The sequence below is a fragment of the Cebus imitator genome, unplaced genomic scaffold (assembly GCF_001604975.1).
Source record: "Cebus imitator isolate Cc_AM_T3 unplaced genomic scaffold, Cebus_imitator-1.0 Scaffold228, whole genome shotgun sequence".
NCBI classification, from domain to species: Eukaryota; Metazoa; Chordata; class Mammalia; order Primates; family Cebidae; genus Cebus; species Cebus imitator.
In genome coordinates this window covers 2,971,696-2,984,724 of record NW_016107543.1, presented here as the reverse complement: position 1 = coordinate 2,984,724, position 13,029 = coordinate 2,971,696, and the positions used below count along the sequence as shown (strand labels likewise).

The following is a 13,029-nucleotide window of genomic DNA, read 5'->3' as shown; positions in this document are numbered from 1 at the left end:
AAGTTTTTTAAGAGTCAGGATTCCTTGCTTTGTTGCCCAGGCTGGAGTGCCCTGGCACAATAGTGGCTCCCTGCAGCTTTGACCTCCTTGGCTCGAGTGATCCTTCCGCCTCAGCCCCCCAGGTAGCTTCAACTACAGGTGCGCACCACCATACTCAACCAATTTTTGCATTTTTTGTAGAGACAAGGTTTCTCCACATTGCCCAGGTTCATCTTGAACTCCTGAGCTTAATCTGCCTACCCTGGCCTCACAAAGTGTTGGGATTATAGGCATGAGCCATGGAGCTCAGCCCTAACCTACTGCTCCGTGATGTTCCATGTGTACTTGTTTTTTTTTTTTTTGAGATGGAGTCTTGTTCTGTTGCCCAGGCTGGAGAGCAGTGGCCCCAGCTCAGCTCCCTGCAACCTCCCCCAACCCACACCCCTACACTGGATTCAAGCGATTCTCCTGCCTTTGCCTCCCAAGTAGCTGGAATTACAGGCACGCACCAACACACCTCGTCGATTTTTGTATTTTTAGTAGAGACGGGGTTTCACCATGTTAGCCAGGATCGTCTTGATCTCTTGACCTCATGATCTGCCCGCCTTGGCCTCCCAAAGTGCTGGGATTACAGGCATGAGCCACCTTGCCTGGCCTATTTTTATTTTTTCGAGACAAAGACTCACTCTGTTACCCTGGCTGGAGTGCAGTGGTGCCATCTTGACTTACTGCAACCTCCGCCTCCCAGGTTCAAGTGATTGTCCTGCCTCAGCCTCCTGAGTAGCTGGGATTACAGGTGCACACCACCACGCCCGTCTAATTTTTGTATTTTTAGTAGAGATGGGGTTTCACCATGTTGGTCAGGCTGGTCTCAAACTTCTGACCTTGTGATCCTCCTGCTTTCGCCTCCCAAAGTGCTGGAATTATAGGCTAGATACTACAGAGCGAGACCCAGTCTCAAAGAAAGAAAGAAAGAAAAAATTAGGCATGGTTGTGTGCACCTGTAGTCTCAGCTACTTAGGAGGCTGAGGTGGGAGGATTGCTTGAACCCTGGAGCACCATTGCTCTGTCATAGCCTGGGTGACAGATTGAGACCCTGTCTCAAAAAACAAACAAACCAATGGAAGAGTCTTGAGTTGTGTAAACACTGATGGGAAAGGCAAGAAAGAGAAAGATGCAGAGAGAAATGAAAAAAGAAAAAAAAAGAAAGAGGCTGAAGTAACAGAGAGAAGCAAGCATATATGAAAGACCTTTGTGACCTGTCAAGTGCTGTGCAAAATTAGTAATTTATTCTTCCTTCAGAGTCAAGAGGCTCTTTGGCCCAGTGTTATGTGAGTAGAGGGCACTTAGGAGTAGTAGGGGTGTTGAATATTCAGAAGAGTAGAGAGGATTTGAGAGCAGCCGCAGGGTCGGGGGGCGGCTAGCCACCAGCATGGTGGCCACACAGAGGGTCTCTCCTGCCCTGGGGGCCTGTGGTGGTTCAGAGCTTCTACCAGTGATAGAATGATTAAGACAGGAATAGGCCAGATCCTGCTGTGTAAAACAGTTCATCATGTAGAAAGCATTTTCGGGTCTCTGGAGTAGCAGTGGATTATTGATACAGTTAACAAAATTCTGCTGAACAGAATTCAGACTTTGAAGACCAGAAATTCATTTTGACGAATGGCATCCCTCAGAACATACAGGATTGAGGGTTTCTCTCCTGGCATATGAGGGTCAGTGTTTAGTGGGGACATCCGGCTCCCCCTGCAGGTTGGTATCCAGCAAGGCTCAGTTCTTTGCCAAGCACTCGCTATGGGGACATCAGTTATAAATAAACAAAACACTCGCCGGAACGTTATGGTCATCCTGCGCAGGCAGGCTCCCAGCTTTCTGATAGATGTCAGACACTAGTTCTGGCCTCACAGTGTGGTGGTTCTGAACGCTGATTGTATTTAAGCCTTCTGTGTTTTGCTTCTGTTCACCCAGGAGTACTAGTGAAAGACGCCTGAAAAGAGCAGTGTATTCTGGTGACAGGGAAATCACACATAGGTGGAAAGTTTGCCATACCCAGGTGATTGAGCAGACAGCTTCGTCTTTTTTTTTTTTTGAGACTGAGTCTCGCTCTGTTGCCAGGCTGGAGTGCAGTAGCTCACTGCAACCACTGCCTTCCGGGTTTAGGCGATTCTCCTGCCTCAGCCTCCCGAGTAGCTGGGACTATAGGCACACACCACCATACCCAGCTAATTTTTGTATTTTTAGCAGAGATAGGGTTTCACCATGTTGGCCAAGATGGTCTTGATCTCTTGACCTAGTGATCCCCTGGGATTACAGGCGTGAGCCACCGTGCCTGGAGATTTGTATTCCTCCAGCAGAGACAGCCTAGGTGGTGGTTGTCCTGATGGTTTCTGTCATTGTATCCTGCTTTTGTATTTTGGTATATTTTGCCACTGATTTTGAGTATACAACTGTAACTATTTTTTTTGTGGTATTATTTATATTTTATCAGCATGCTGTAATTTTTTTAATATGACAAAAGATTTTCTGTAGGGTTTAATTTCAGTCAGGACAAATTATTTCTTTTGAACTAGATCTCCAGTCTTATGATGATGATGAATAGGTTTTGCTAACAGAAATTTATTTTAAGGTAAGATTTTTCCAGAAGGCATCTAGTTAGTAGAATTCATCTAATTCAAAGCAATAAAAACTTCCTGAGGACCTGTTGTATACCAGTTCCCGAGCTAGTTGCTAGAGAAACAGATATAAATTCAATACCATCTCTGTTTTCTGGAAACTTACTGTTCAGGTGGTATTTCCCAAAATGTATTTTGGAAATACTGGGCACGTGAGATTCCTTGGTCCAGTAGGTTTGAAGGATATTGCTTTGTTTTATCATCAGTCTACTTAGAGATTCTCATTGTATATGAGTATGTCATGGTTCAAGACGTTCTGTGGTAAAGTTCTCTGTGTGTGTTTAATCTAGTGTTTCTCAAATTTATGTCACACACAAGCCCAGGGTGTGTGTGTGACATTTCTTAACAGCCTGAGAACTTCTGGAACAGCATGGACTTTGTACAGTGATAGAAATGTTCTTTATCTACACTGTCCAGTACAGAAGCCACTGGCCACCTGTGGCCATGGAGCACTTGAAATGTGGCTAGTGTGACTGAGGAAATGCATTTTAAATTTTATTTAACTTTAATTAATTTACATTTAAACAACCACATGGGGCTAGTGACTTCTCTAATGTATAGGGCAGCTGTGGAAGCTACTTTGAGTCATGCTGAGCTAAAGGTGTGTTTTTATTTATTCATTCTACAAACATCACTTGTGGTGGTCACTGAGTAAAAATGTCCTTGTCTTCAAGGAGCTCCTAATTTAGTGGCGACTGCAGGCACCTGCCGTGTAATGATGAGCCTAAGGTGATTACCTGGAGCACAGAGGAAGGGGTTCAGCTTTGGTGGGGAGGTTGGGGTTGATCAGGGAAGGTGTCCTGGATGGGTCCTAGAGTGTAAGTCCTGAAGAACAAGTAAGAGTTTAAAACTTACTCCCTGTTTCCCTTCTTTTCTTTTCTTTTTTTTTTTTTTTTTTGAGTCACAGTTTCTCTGTCAGTCATGCTGGAGTGCAGTGGCATGATCTCGGCTCACTGCAACCTCCATCTCCCAGCCTCAAGCAATTCTCCTGACTCAGCCTCTTGAATAGCTGGGATTACAGGCATGTGCCACTATGCCTGATGAATTTTTGTATATTTAGTAGAGATGGGGTTTCACCATGTTGGCCAGGCTGGTCTTGAACTCCTGACCTCAGGTAATCCGCCCTCTTCAGCTTCCCAAAGTGCTGGGATTACAGGTGTGAGCCACCACGCCCAGCCACTCCTTGTTTTAAGGTGCAGGTACTACCTACTCAGTGCAGGAAATGTTTGTCTCTAGTTCTTACCCAGATGAAGCCCCTGTTCTTGCCGGAAGCTATAGGAATACAGTGACATGACTTCACTCTTGCCCATGCTTCTGCCCGCCAGCTGTCAGTTAACCCATGCTTATTGAAGACAATGAGTAGCATGTGAACATGAAACATGGAGCCTTTGAGTATCCCCCAAAATCATCTTCTTGATGGGCTTATGCTGATACCATTTGCAGTGAGTCTGACAGAAGCAGGAACAGGGCGGTACACAGTGACACTGCCTCTCCTTCCCTGGGTTGAGGAGGGCCTCTTGAAGGGGTTGAGGTTCAGGAGAGCTGCAGCAACTTGAAGCAGCAGTGTTTGTTCCTCTCAGCTGTGGGAGATGAGTGGTCTAAGGATTATCTTTCTTCCTTCCCTCCAGATGGTGTCATACTCTTCTGTCCTCACAGCCATCAGTAAGGTATGACTATAGACACGCCGGAGCTAGGTGGAAGATGACGGACAAGGCCCCACCTCCTGGTGGGCGGCCCTGATCCTGTGACCCGTGAGGCTGGGCAGGCAGCACATGATGCCTGTGGTTGGCATTGCTGGCCTTCCGTGGGAGGGGGTGTCCTGGCAAGTAGGGGCTGGTGCTTGGGAGCCAATGTCCAGTGTTGAGGATGCTGAATCTGGAACCCAAAGTTGGAGGAGAGAGGAGGAATCCTGAACGCACTCTCTGCCTTGTGTGAGCCCTGGGGGTGGATGGGGGCGTTCCGTAGCATCTCCACTGTTCTTTCCACAGTTTGATGACTTTTCCCGGGACCTGTGTGTCCAGGCTTTGCTGGATATCATGGACATGTTTTGTGACCGTCTCAGGTAAGAGCAGGGGTAAGGGGGCTCGCAATGTTCCAGCCTTGTCGTAGTGCAGAGGTGAAGCCCCCAGCACACAGACCAAGACCAGCTCTGGGTTCTTACGTTTTTTCACCCCACCTGCCCATCCACACTCACCCATCCCCTCGTTTTCTTGCTCCCTTAGGACAGATCTTCCTCTGTCTGGAGAAGCTCATTTGAAATCTTGTCCAGTAGAAGCCAAAGGGGCTAAGCGTCTTCCCCAGGACTTTGTTAGCTTCTCAGCCCTAGTTCCTAGTAGGGACTCTGGGGAACATTGGTGTGGGTTGGATTTCAGCCATTGGAAGAACGGAGCCCTGATTTTGCATCCTTCCCGGTAGCTGTCACGGCAAAGCTGAGGAGTGCATCGGACTGTGCCGAGCCCTTCTCAGCGCCCTCCACTGGCTGCTGCGCTGCACGGCAGCCTCTGCAGAGCGGCTCCGGGAGGGGCTGGAGGCGGGCACTCCAGCAGCTGGGGAGAAGCAGCTTGCCATGTGCCTTCAGCGCCTGGAGAAAACCCTCAGCAGCACCAAGAACCGGGCCCTGCTGCACATCGCCAAACTAGAGGAGGCCTGTATGTCCCCTGATTCCCCTGAGCCCCACCTGCCGCTGCTCCCATAGCCGGTCCTTTAATTGAGAAGGGAGAGGCAGGATGCCATCCCACTTCTTTCCAGGAGGATCTGAAACCATCCCACTTCCTTTTTTTTCTCCCCATAAGCATTGCACACATCCCAGGGACTTGGGCAGGGTGGCACCCGAGCCAATCAACCAACAGGTATTTACTGAGCATTGTTTTACGCCCAGCACTGTGCTAGGTGCTGGGGGCGGGGGGTGGGGGGGCTATCAAAGGAGCATGTGGCAGGGTCCCTGCCCTCATCAAGCATAGCCGCTAGTGGGGAGCAAGACTGGTATGTCACAGATGCGGAAAAAACTAGAGGACAAGACAAGCACACCGTCCGTTACCGTGTTTGTCTCCGTGTTACTCATCGTCTGGAAGCAAATGCCTCTTGTATTTGAATGTTACCTAAAATGCCCCTTTGAACACAGTGCCTGTCTGCTGTTGGGCCTGTTGGACCATAAGCCTCTTGCCTCAAGTTCAGATGTTAAGTGTGGGTGCTCTCCAGAGCCTGAGAACAGACAGAGCACCTGGTGGGAGGGAAGATGCCAGTATTTCCAGCAGTGGGGTCCTAAGGCCATAGTCTTGCTCCTTGAAGCTCACGTGGCTTGGGACCTCCTACAGATCTCTTGTTGTCGAGGGTAGAATGGGTTACTCCCGAGACTTTAGGACCTGGTTGGAGAGCTTGTTTTAGGACTAGTATATTTATTTCTTCCCCAAGTATGTTTTACTGCCTGTGAAAAGTCCAAAAAGACAATCATTATATAAAAATGGACTGCATTGACAGCTTCTTACCTACCCTTGACCCTTGATAAATGTTTACCGGCAGAAAATCGGATGAATACTGACTTTTAATGGCTCTCAGGTCTTGTCTTTTTTTTCCCCTTCTATGCTCCATGGAGGTTAATGGGCTAGTTGGTGCCATTATCCATCATTTGACCCTCTGGAATTATAACTAGGATAAGTAACTTATAATTCAGTGCTAACTGATATGGCTTAGACCATGAGTATGGGCATTAGGAAGGAGAGAACAGTGAGATAGACCAGTTGGGTGAATTGCTAAAGGAACTGGGGCTTGAACAGAGGGGCTTGGAGCATGGTGGGAGTTTGAGAGAGGGTGTGTGAGAGAGGCCTTTGGCAGGGGAGGGCAGCAAGCCTGCCGCCTAGATGAGGGAGTGGTTGAGAATGGGGAGGCCATTCAGGGACCCCGCGCCCCCAGGGGAGAGTGACAGCCTCTCCAAGGCTGGATTTGGAATCTGCCCACTCCTCGAGTGATTTGTGGCCATGCTCCCTGTTGCAGCTACCGGACTCTAACCTCCCTCTGCCTCTCTCTCCCGAGCCTGTGTGATGCCAATCCTTGTGAAGTCAGCTGGCTGTGTCCCCTGGCAGTCAGGCCTTTGGGAATGGTCTCTAGGGTTTCCAGCTCTAGGTGCCCACCCCTCTTCTGGAAACAGTGCATGCTGCCCTCAGGCCCCTGCCTCCCTGTCTTCCTGAGGGGAAGCCTTCCTGTGTGGTTTTGAATGACAGAGGCGGTGCCAAAATCAGAGTTTGGGGCCAGGCGCTCCCTCTCCCCTGTTTCCCATCACGTTTCTGCACTTCCTTCCCTCTGCCAGCCTCCTGGACTGCCATTGAGCATTCTCTCTTGAAACTTGGAGAGATCCTGGCCAATCTCAGCAACCCCCAGCTCCGGAGCCAGGCTGAGCAGTGTGGCACCCTCATTAGGAGGTAGTGGCTTCCTGGTGGATGGTGATGGAGGGAGAGGGAGGACACGCCCTGGGGTGGAAAGATGTGGCACCTGGTGCCATCCCCTCCACCTTCACCTTTGGCCCCCTTAAATGCTGTCCCCTGTGTTTGTGACCCCTCAGCATCCCCACGATGCTGTCTGTGCACGCGGAGCAGATGCACAAGACCGGCTTCCCCACCGTCCACGCCGTGATCCTGCTCGAGGGCACCATGAACCTGACAGGCGAGACGCAGTCCCTGGTGGAGCAGCTGACGATGGTGAAGCGTATGCAGGTGGGAGTGGCTGAGTGGCTCTCCCTTCCCCAAAGCAGGCCAGCCTTTTGGGGGCAGGAGGGAGGATTCTTCTGGTTCTTCCTGGGAGAAGTGGGTTTCTCCTGTTCTGTGACGGATAGTGGGTGCCAGGCGTGTACACTTATGTCATTGGACCTTACGCCTCTGGTTCTCAGCACAGAGCTGGGCAGTGACTCTGCCATGCAGTCTCTGACCTAGCCAAATCCTTGGGTGTCCATAGAAGGATGACAAGGTACGGGCACCCTCTTAGGCCTCACCCTTGGCTCTTCCCACAGCATATCCCCACCCCACTTTTTGTCCTGGAGATCTGGAAAGCTTGCTTTGTGGGGCTCATTGAGTCTCCCGAGGGTACAGAGGAGCTCAAGTGGACAGCTTTCACTTTCCTCAAGGTACCGGGGACGTGGGCGGGACAGAGCCAGTCTAGGAATGTTTCTCAGGAAGAGCAGCAGCACCCTGGACCTCTGCCCTGTGTTTCTCCCTGCGGGCGCTGGGCCCAGCCTACCAGGTATCCCAGTGCAAGTTCCCATTGATCATTTTCTCTGAAAGTGCCAGGGCTATATTTAGCCCATTTGGCAAACTCTGTTGTTTCTTACCACAGAGGTGCAGTTTAGCTTGGTCATCAGACAGATTGGTGCAGGGCAGTGAGGGGAGCCAGGGAAAGGGGCCCCAGTCCTCCTTGAAGCTGGGGATCTACTTTTGCTTATGGCATTTTTTTCTGTTGAGTGAGCCGAGGTGCAGGGTCCTTGTGTCCTGTGCCTAGGCCTGGGGGCATAAGGGACCCAGGTACCTATTGGCTGTCATTTAGCTCTAAGTGTGCTCTCACTCCCAGGGTAGGACTGTTCCTGTCTCTCTTCTTGGAGGAGGGGGTTGGGGGGAGGTCTTCAGGGGTAGATGAAAGAGAAAAGAAAAGGATCTTGCTGTTTTTCCCTTTGCCTCACCCCCTAGATTCCACAGGTTTTGGTGAAGTTGAAGAAATACTCTCATGGGGACAAGGTGAGTTGAGGATTTGGGATGGAGGCATGGGAGCAAAAACAAGGGCAAGGGAAGGGTCCTTCAGGCCCCAACTAGGCAGTGTTCTCATGTCTGGAAGAGAGCTGGATGTGTGTGTGCATGTGTGCACCTCAATGTGCGTGTGCTTTGCTGTGTATGTGCTTCAGTGTGTGTGTGCACTTCAGTGTGTGCACCTGCTTCAGCATAAGTATGCTTCAGTGTGTGTGTGTGCTTGAGTGTGTCTGTGCTTCAGTGTGTGTGCACTTGTGTGTGCACCTGCTTCAGCAGGAGTATGCTTCAGTGTGTGTGTGTGCTTCAGTGTGTGTGTGCTTCAGTGTGTATGCGCTTCAGTGTGTGCACCTGCTTCAGCATGAGTATGCTTCAGTGTGTATGTGTGCTTCAGTGTGTGTGTGTGCTTCAGTGTGTGCTTGAGTGTGTGTGCACTTGTGTGTGCACCTGCTTCAGCAGGAGTATGCTTCAGTGTGTGTGTGTGCTTCAGTGTGTGTGTGTGCTTCAGTGTGTGCTTGAGTGTGTGTGCACTTGTCAGGAGTATGCTTCAGTGTGTGTGTGTGCTTCAGTGTGTATGTGTGCTTCAGTGTGTGTGTGCGCTTCAGTGTGTGCTTGAGTGTGTGTGCACTTGTGTGTGCACCTGCTTCAGCAGGAGTATGCTTCAGTGTGTGTGTGTGCTTCAGTGTGCATGTGCTTCAGTGTGTGCGTGTGCTTCAGTGTGTGTGCGCTTTAGTGTGTACACCTGCTTCAGCATGAGTATGCTTCAGTGTGTGCGTGCTTCAGTGTGTGTGTGTGCTTCAGTGTGTGTGCACTTCAGTGTGTATGTGTGCTTCAGTGTGTGTGTGCATGCTTCAGTGTGTGTGCGCTTCAGTGTGTGTGTGTGCTTCAGTGTGTGTGTATGCTTCAGTGTGTGTGCACTTCAGTGTGTGTGTGTGCTTCAGTGTGTGTGTGTATGCTTCAGTGTGTGCGCTTCAGTGTGTGTGTGTGCTTCAGTGTGTGTGCACTTCAGTGTGTGTGTGTGCTTCAGTGTGTGTGTGTATGCTTCAGTGTGTGTACACTTCAGTATGTGCGCCTGCTTCAGCATGAGTATGCTTCAGTGTGTGTGTGTGCTTCAGTGTGTGTGTACTTCAGTGTGTACACCTGCTTCAGCATGAGTATGCTTCAGTGTGTGTGCGTGCTTCAGTTTGTGTGCGTTTCAGTGTGTTTGTGTGCTTCAGTGTGTGTGCGCTTCAGTGTGTGTGCACTTCAGTATGTGTGTGTGCTTCAGTGTGTGTGTGTGTGCTTCAGTGTGTGTGCGCTTGTGTGTGCGCCTGCTTCAGCATGAGTATGCTTCAGTGTGTGTGTGTGTGCTTCAGTGTGTGTGCATGCTTCAGTGTGTGCACCTGTTTCAGCATGAGTATGCTTCAGTGTGTGTGTGCGCTTCAGTGTGTGTATGTGCTTCAGTGTGTGTGTGTGCTTCAGTGTGTGTGTGTGCTTCAGTGTGTGTGCGTGCTTCAGCATGAGTATGCTTCAGTGTGTGTGTGTGCTTCAGTGTATGTGCTTCAGTNGCGTGCTTCAGCATGAGTATGCTTCAGTGTGTGTGTGTGCTTCAGTGTATGTGCTTCAGTGTGTGTGTGTGCTTCAGTGTGTGTGCGTGCTTCAGTGTGTGCACCTGCTTCAGCATGAGTATGCTTCAGTGTGTGTGTGTGTGCTTCAGTGTGTGTGTGTGCTTCAGTTTGTGTGTGCTTCAGCATGTGCACCTGCTTCAGAGTGTGTGTGTGCTTCAGTGTGTGTGCGTTTGCTTCAGCGTTTGCGTGCACCCACAGCATACACTCAGGCTGCAGGCAGACGGCAGCTAGGCCGCTCAGGTTGAGCTAGGCAGCTCATCATGCCTCCAGCAGTCAAGGTTGCCCGAGATGATAAGGGCCGGGTGGCGCTGTGGGGAGCAGTGATGCCGCGTACTTCTCCCCATGCAGTCGCTGAGAGCCAGCGGTGGGCAGGGCCTACTTACAGGCTGTGTATCCGGCAGCGTGTCCTTGTGAGCCTGCACTGCGGGCTGAGGGAGAAGCAGAGGACCTGGAAACCAGGTAGACACTTCTGTCTTTTTTTAGGACTTCACTGAGGATGTCAACTGTGCTTTCGAGTTCCTGCTGAAGCTCACACCCTTGTTGGACAAAGCTGACCAGCGCTGCAAGTATGAGTTCCCCTGCTCACCCCTGCCCTACTGGAAGGCGTCCTGGGCTCTTACCGGATCTGTGCCCGAGAAGCCTCAGGGGACTCTGTCTCCTTGTTCACTCTCCTTGGCAGGGGCAGGAAGCAGCAGCCCATAGTTGCCCAGTCCCCAGAGCCCCTCTGCTGCCCCTCAGGCACTCCAGGTTTTCTTCATCCTGAAAGAGGGAGGAGGATGCTCAGGGACCTACTGCTCCCTCTGCCCCCCACCATCCCAGCCAGGTGCACAGTTCCCTCAGCATCTTTCTCCCTCACAGCTGTGACTGTACAAACTTCCTGCTCCAAGAATGTGGCAAGCAGGGGCTTCTGTCTGAGGCCAGCGTGAACAACCTTATGACTAAGCGGTAAGTGTGAGTGCACCTGGGCTACCCCAAGAGCCCCTTGACCTCTTTCTTATTACGATGGGGCTGCTGGGTGCCTTTCAACCTTCTGTCTAAAGTGTGGGCTGCAAGTGACTGGGATCATGCCTCGGGGCACAGGGAACAGGAAGGAAAAGAAGGCACCGGTGTCTTCAGACCAGAGTTTTGTTTGTTTGTTTTTTTGTTTTTTTTTTTTTGAGACGGAGTTTCGCTCTTGTTACCCAGGCTGGAGTGCAATGGCGCGATCTCGGCTCACCACAACCTTCGCCTCCTGGGTTCTGGCAATTCTCCTGCCTCAGCCTCCTGAGTAGCTGGGATTACAGGCATGTGCCACCATGCCCAGCTAATTTTTTGTATTTTTAGTAGAGACGGGGTTTCACCATGTTGACCAGGATGGTCTCGATCTCTTGACCTCGTGATCCACCCGCCTCGGCCTCCCAAAGTGCTGGGATTACAGGCTTGAGCCACCGCGCCCGGCAAGACCAGAGTTTTACACTCTTAGTCACTGCTCTTTAACTCATACCCATCTTTGTGATAAAAGTAAAAATCCTAGGCCGGAGGTGGGTGGATTATTTGGAGGCCAGGAGTTCAAGACCAGCCTTACCAACATGGCAAAACCCCATCTCTACTAAAAATACAAAAATCAGCTGGGCATGTGGTGTGCACCTGTAATCCCAGCTATTGGGAGGCTGAGGCATGAGCATCGCTTGAATCCAGGAGGCGGAGGTTGCAGTGAGCTGAGATTGCACCATTGCACTCCAGCCTGGGCAACAGAGTGAGACCTTTTCTCAAAAAAAATAAAATAAAAATCCTGAATCTTCTTTTAATCTTAAATCTGCTTTCAGAGCATTTAAGATTAATGATAGGCTGGGCGGGGTGGCTCATGCCTTTAATCCCAGCACTTTGGGAGGCTGAGGCAGGCGGATCACAAGGTCAGGTAAAACCCTGTCTCTACTAAAAATAGAAAAATTAGCAAGGCGTGGTGATGCGGCCTGTAATCCCAGCTACTCAGGAGGTTGAGGTAGGAGAATCACTTGAACCCAGGAGGTGGAGGTTGCGGTGAACTGAGATCTTACCACTGCATTCCAGCCTGGACAGCAGAGCGAGATTCTGTTTCAAAAAAAAAAAAAGACTAATGATAAATTGCCAGGTGCAGTGGCTTACGCCTGTAATCCCAGCACCTTGGGAGGCCAAGGTGGGCAGATCTCCTGAGGTTAGGAGTTTGAGACCAGACTGGCCAACATGGTGAAACCCTGTCTCTACTAAAAATACAAAAAGTGGCCGGGCGTTGTGAGTGTCCAGTACTCGGGAGGCTGAGGCTGCAGCCTGAGAATCACTTGAACCTGGGAGGCAGAGGCTGCAGTGAGCTGAGATTGTTCCACTGTACTCCAGCCTGGGTGACAGAGTGAGACTGTCTCAAAAAAAAAAAAAAATACTAATGATAAATCAGTGATTGCGATATTGACTATGCTTCCATAAACTTCACCCCAACCTCGGAGGTTACGTGTGTCCCACTTCCTCTGTGCATTTGCTTCTGGGCTTGAACAAGGAAATGTGTCAAGAATTTCTCTCCATTCCTCTTCCCTTCCTTGTACAACTGGTGACGTCCACAGAAAAGCAGACCGGGAGCATGCACCCCAGCAGAAATCGGGAGAGAATGCCAACATCCAGCCCAACATCCAGCTGATCCTCCGGGCGGAACCCACTGTCACAAACATCCTCAAGGTGAGTATGCCCTTCCCTGGTCACCACAGTCTTTCCTCTTCCCAGTGCTCTATCTGCTTGCAGATAAATAAACAAAGGCCTCAGACCTCTGTTTCCTTTAGCTTTTACACATAGTTGCTTTGGAGGTAGTGAAAGGGGCGGCAAGGGCAGCTATCACTGAATACTGAAGCACACACACACACTGAAGCACACACACACACTGAAGCACACACACACACACTGAAGGACACACACACACACTGAAGCACACACACACGCTGAAGCACACACACACACTGAAGGACACACACACACTGAAGCACACACACACTGAAGCACACACACACACTGAAGCACACACACACACTGAAGGACACACACACA

The 13,029-nt window shown here is 50.4% G+C and overlaps 1 protein-coding gene across 16 annotated transcripts in view; it reads left to right on the top strand.

Moving 5' to 3' along the window:
• MED24 (mediator complex subunit 24) overlaps window positions 1-13,029 on the top strand; it is a 40,375-nt gene that overhangs the window by 16,377 nt on the left and 10,969 nt on the right. For 11 of the 16 annotated variants that reach the window (XM_037727377.1, XM_037727378.1, XM_017497109.2 and 8 more), the window contains 11 exons: window positions 4,280-4,318; window positions 4,640-4,713; window positions 5,067-5,299; window positions 5,444-5,500; window positions 6,955-7,066; window positions 7,207-7,357; window positions 7,651-7,764; window positions 8,321-8,368; window positions 10,465-10,547; window positions 10,840-10,926; window positions 12,555-12,666. In XM_037727377.1, the coding sequence (XP_037583305.1) occupies window positions 4,280-4,318; window positions 4,640-4,713; window positions 5,067-5,299; window positions 5,444-5,500; window positions 6,955-7,066; window positions 7,207-7,357; window positions 7,651-7,764; window positions 8,321-8,368; window positions 10,465-10,547; window positions 10,840-10,926; window positions 12,555-12,666 (1,110 nt within the window). The remainder of the gene's footprint in view (window positions 1-4,279; window positions 4,319-4,639; window positions 4,714-5,066; window positions 5,300-5,443; window positions 5,501-6,954; window positions 7,067-7,206; window positions 7,358-7,650; window positions 7,765-8,320; window positions 8,369-10,464; window positions 10,548-10,839; window positions 10,927-12,554; window positions 12,667-13,029) is intronic. The other 5 variants (XM_017497112.2, XM_037727376.1, XM_037727379.1 and 2 more) reach the window with 2 other exon arrangements.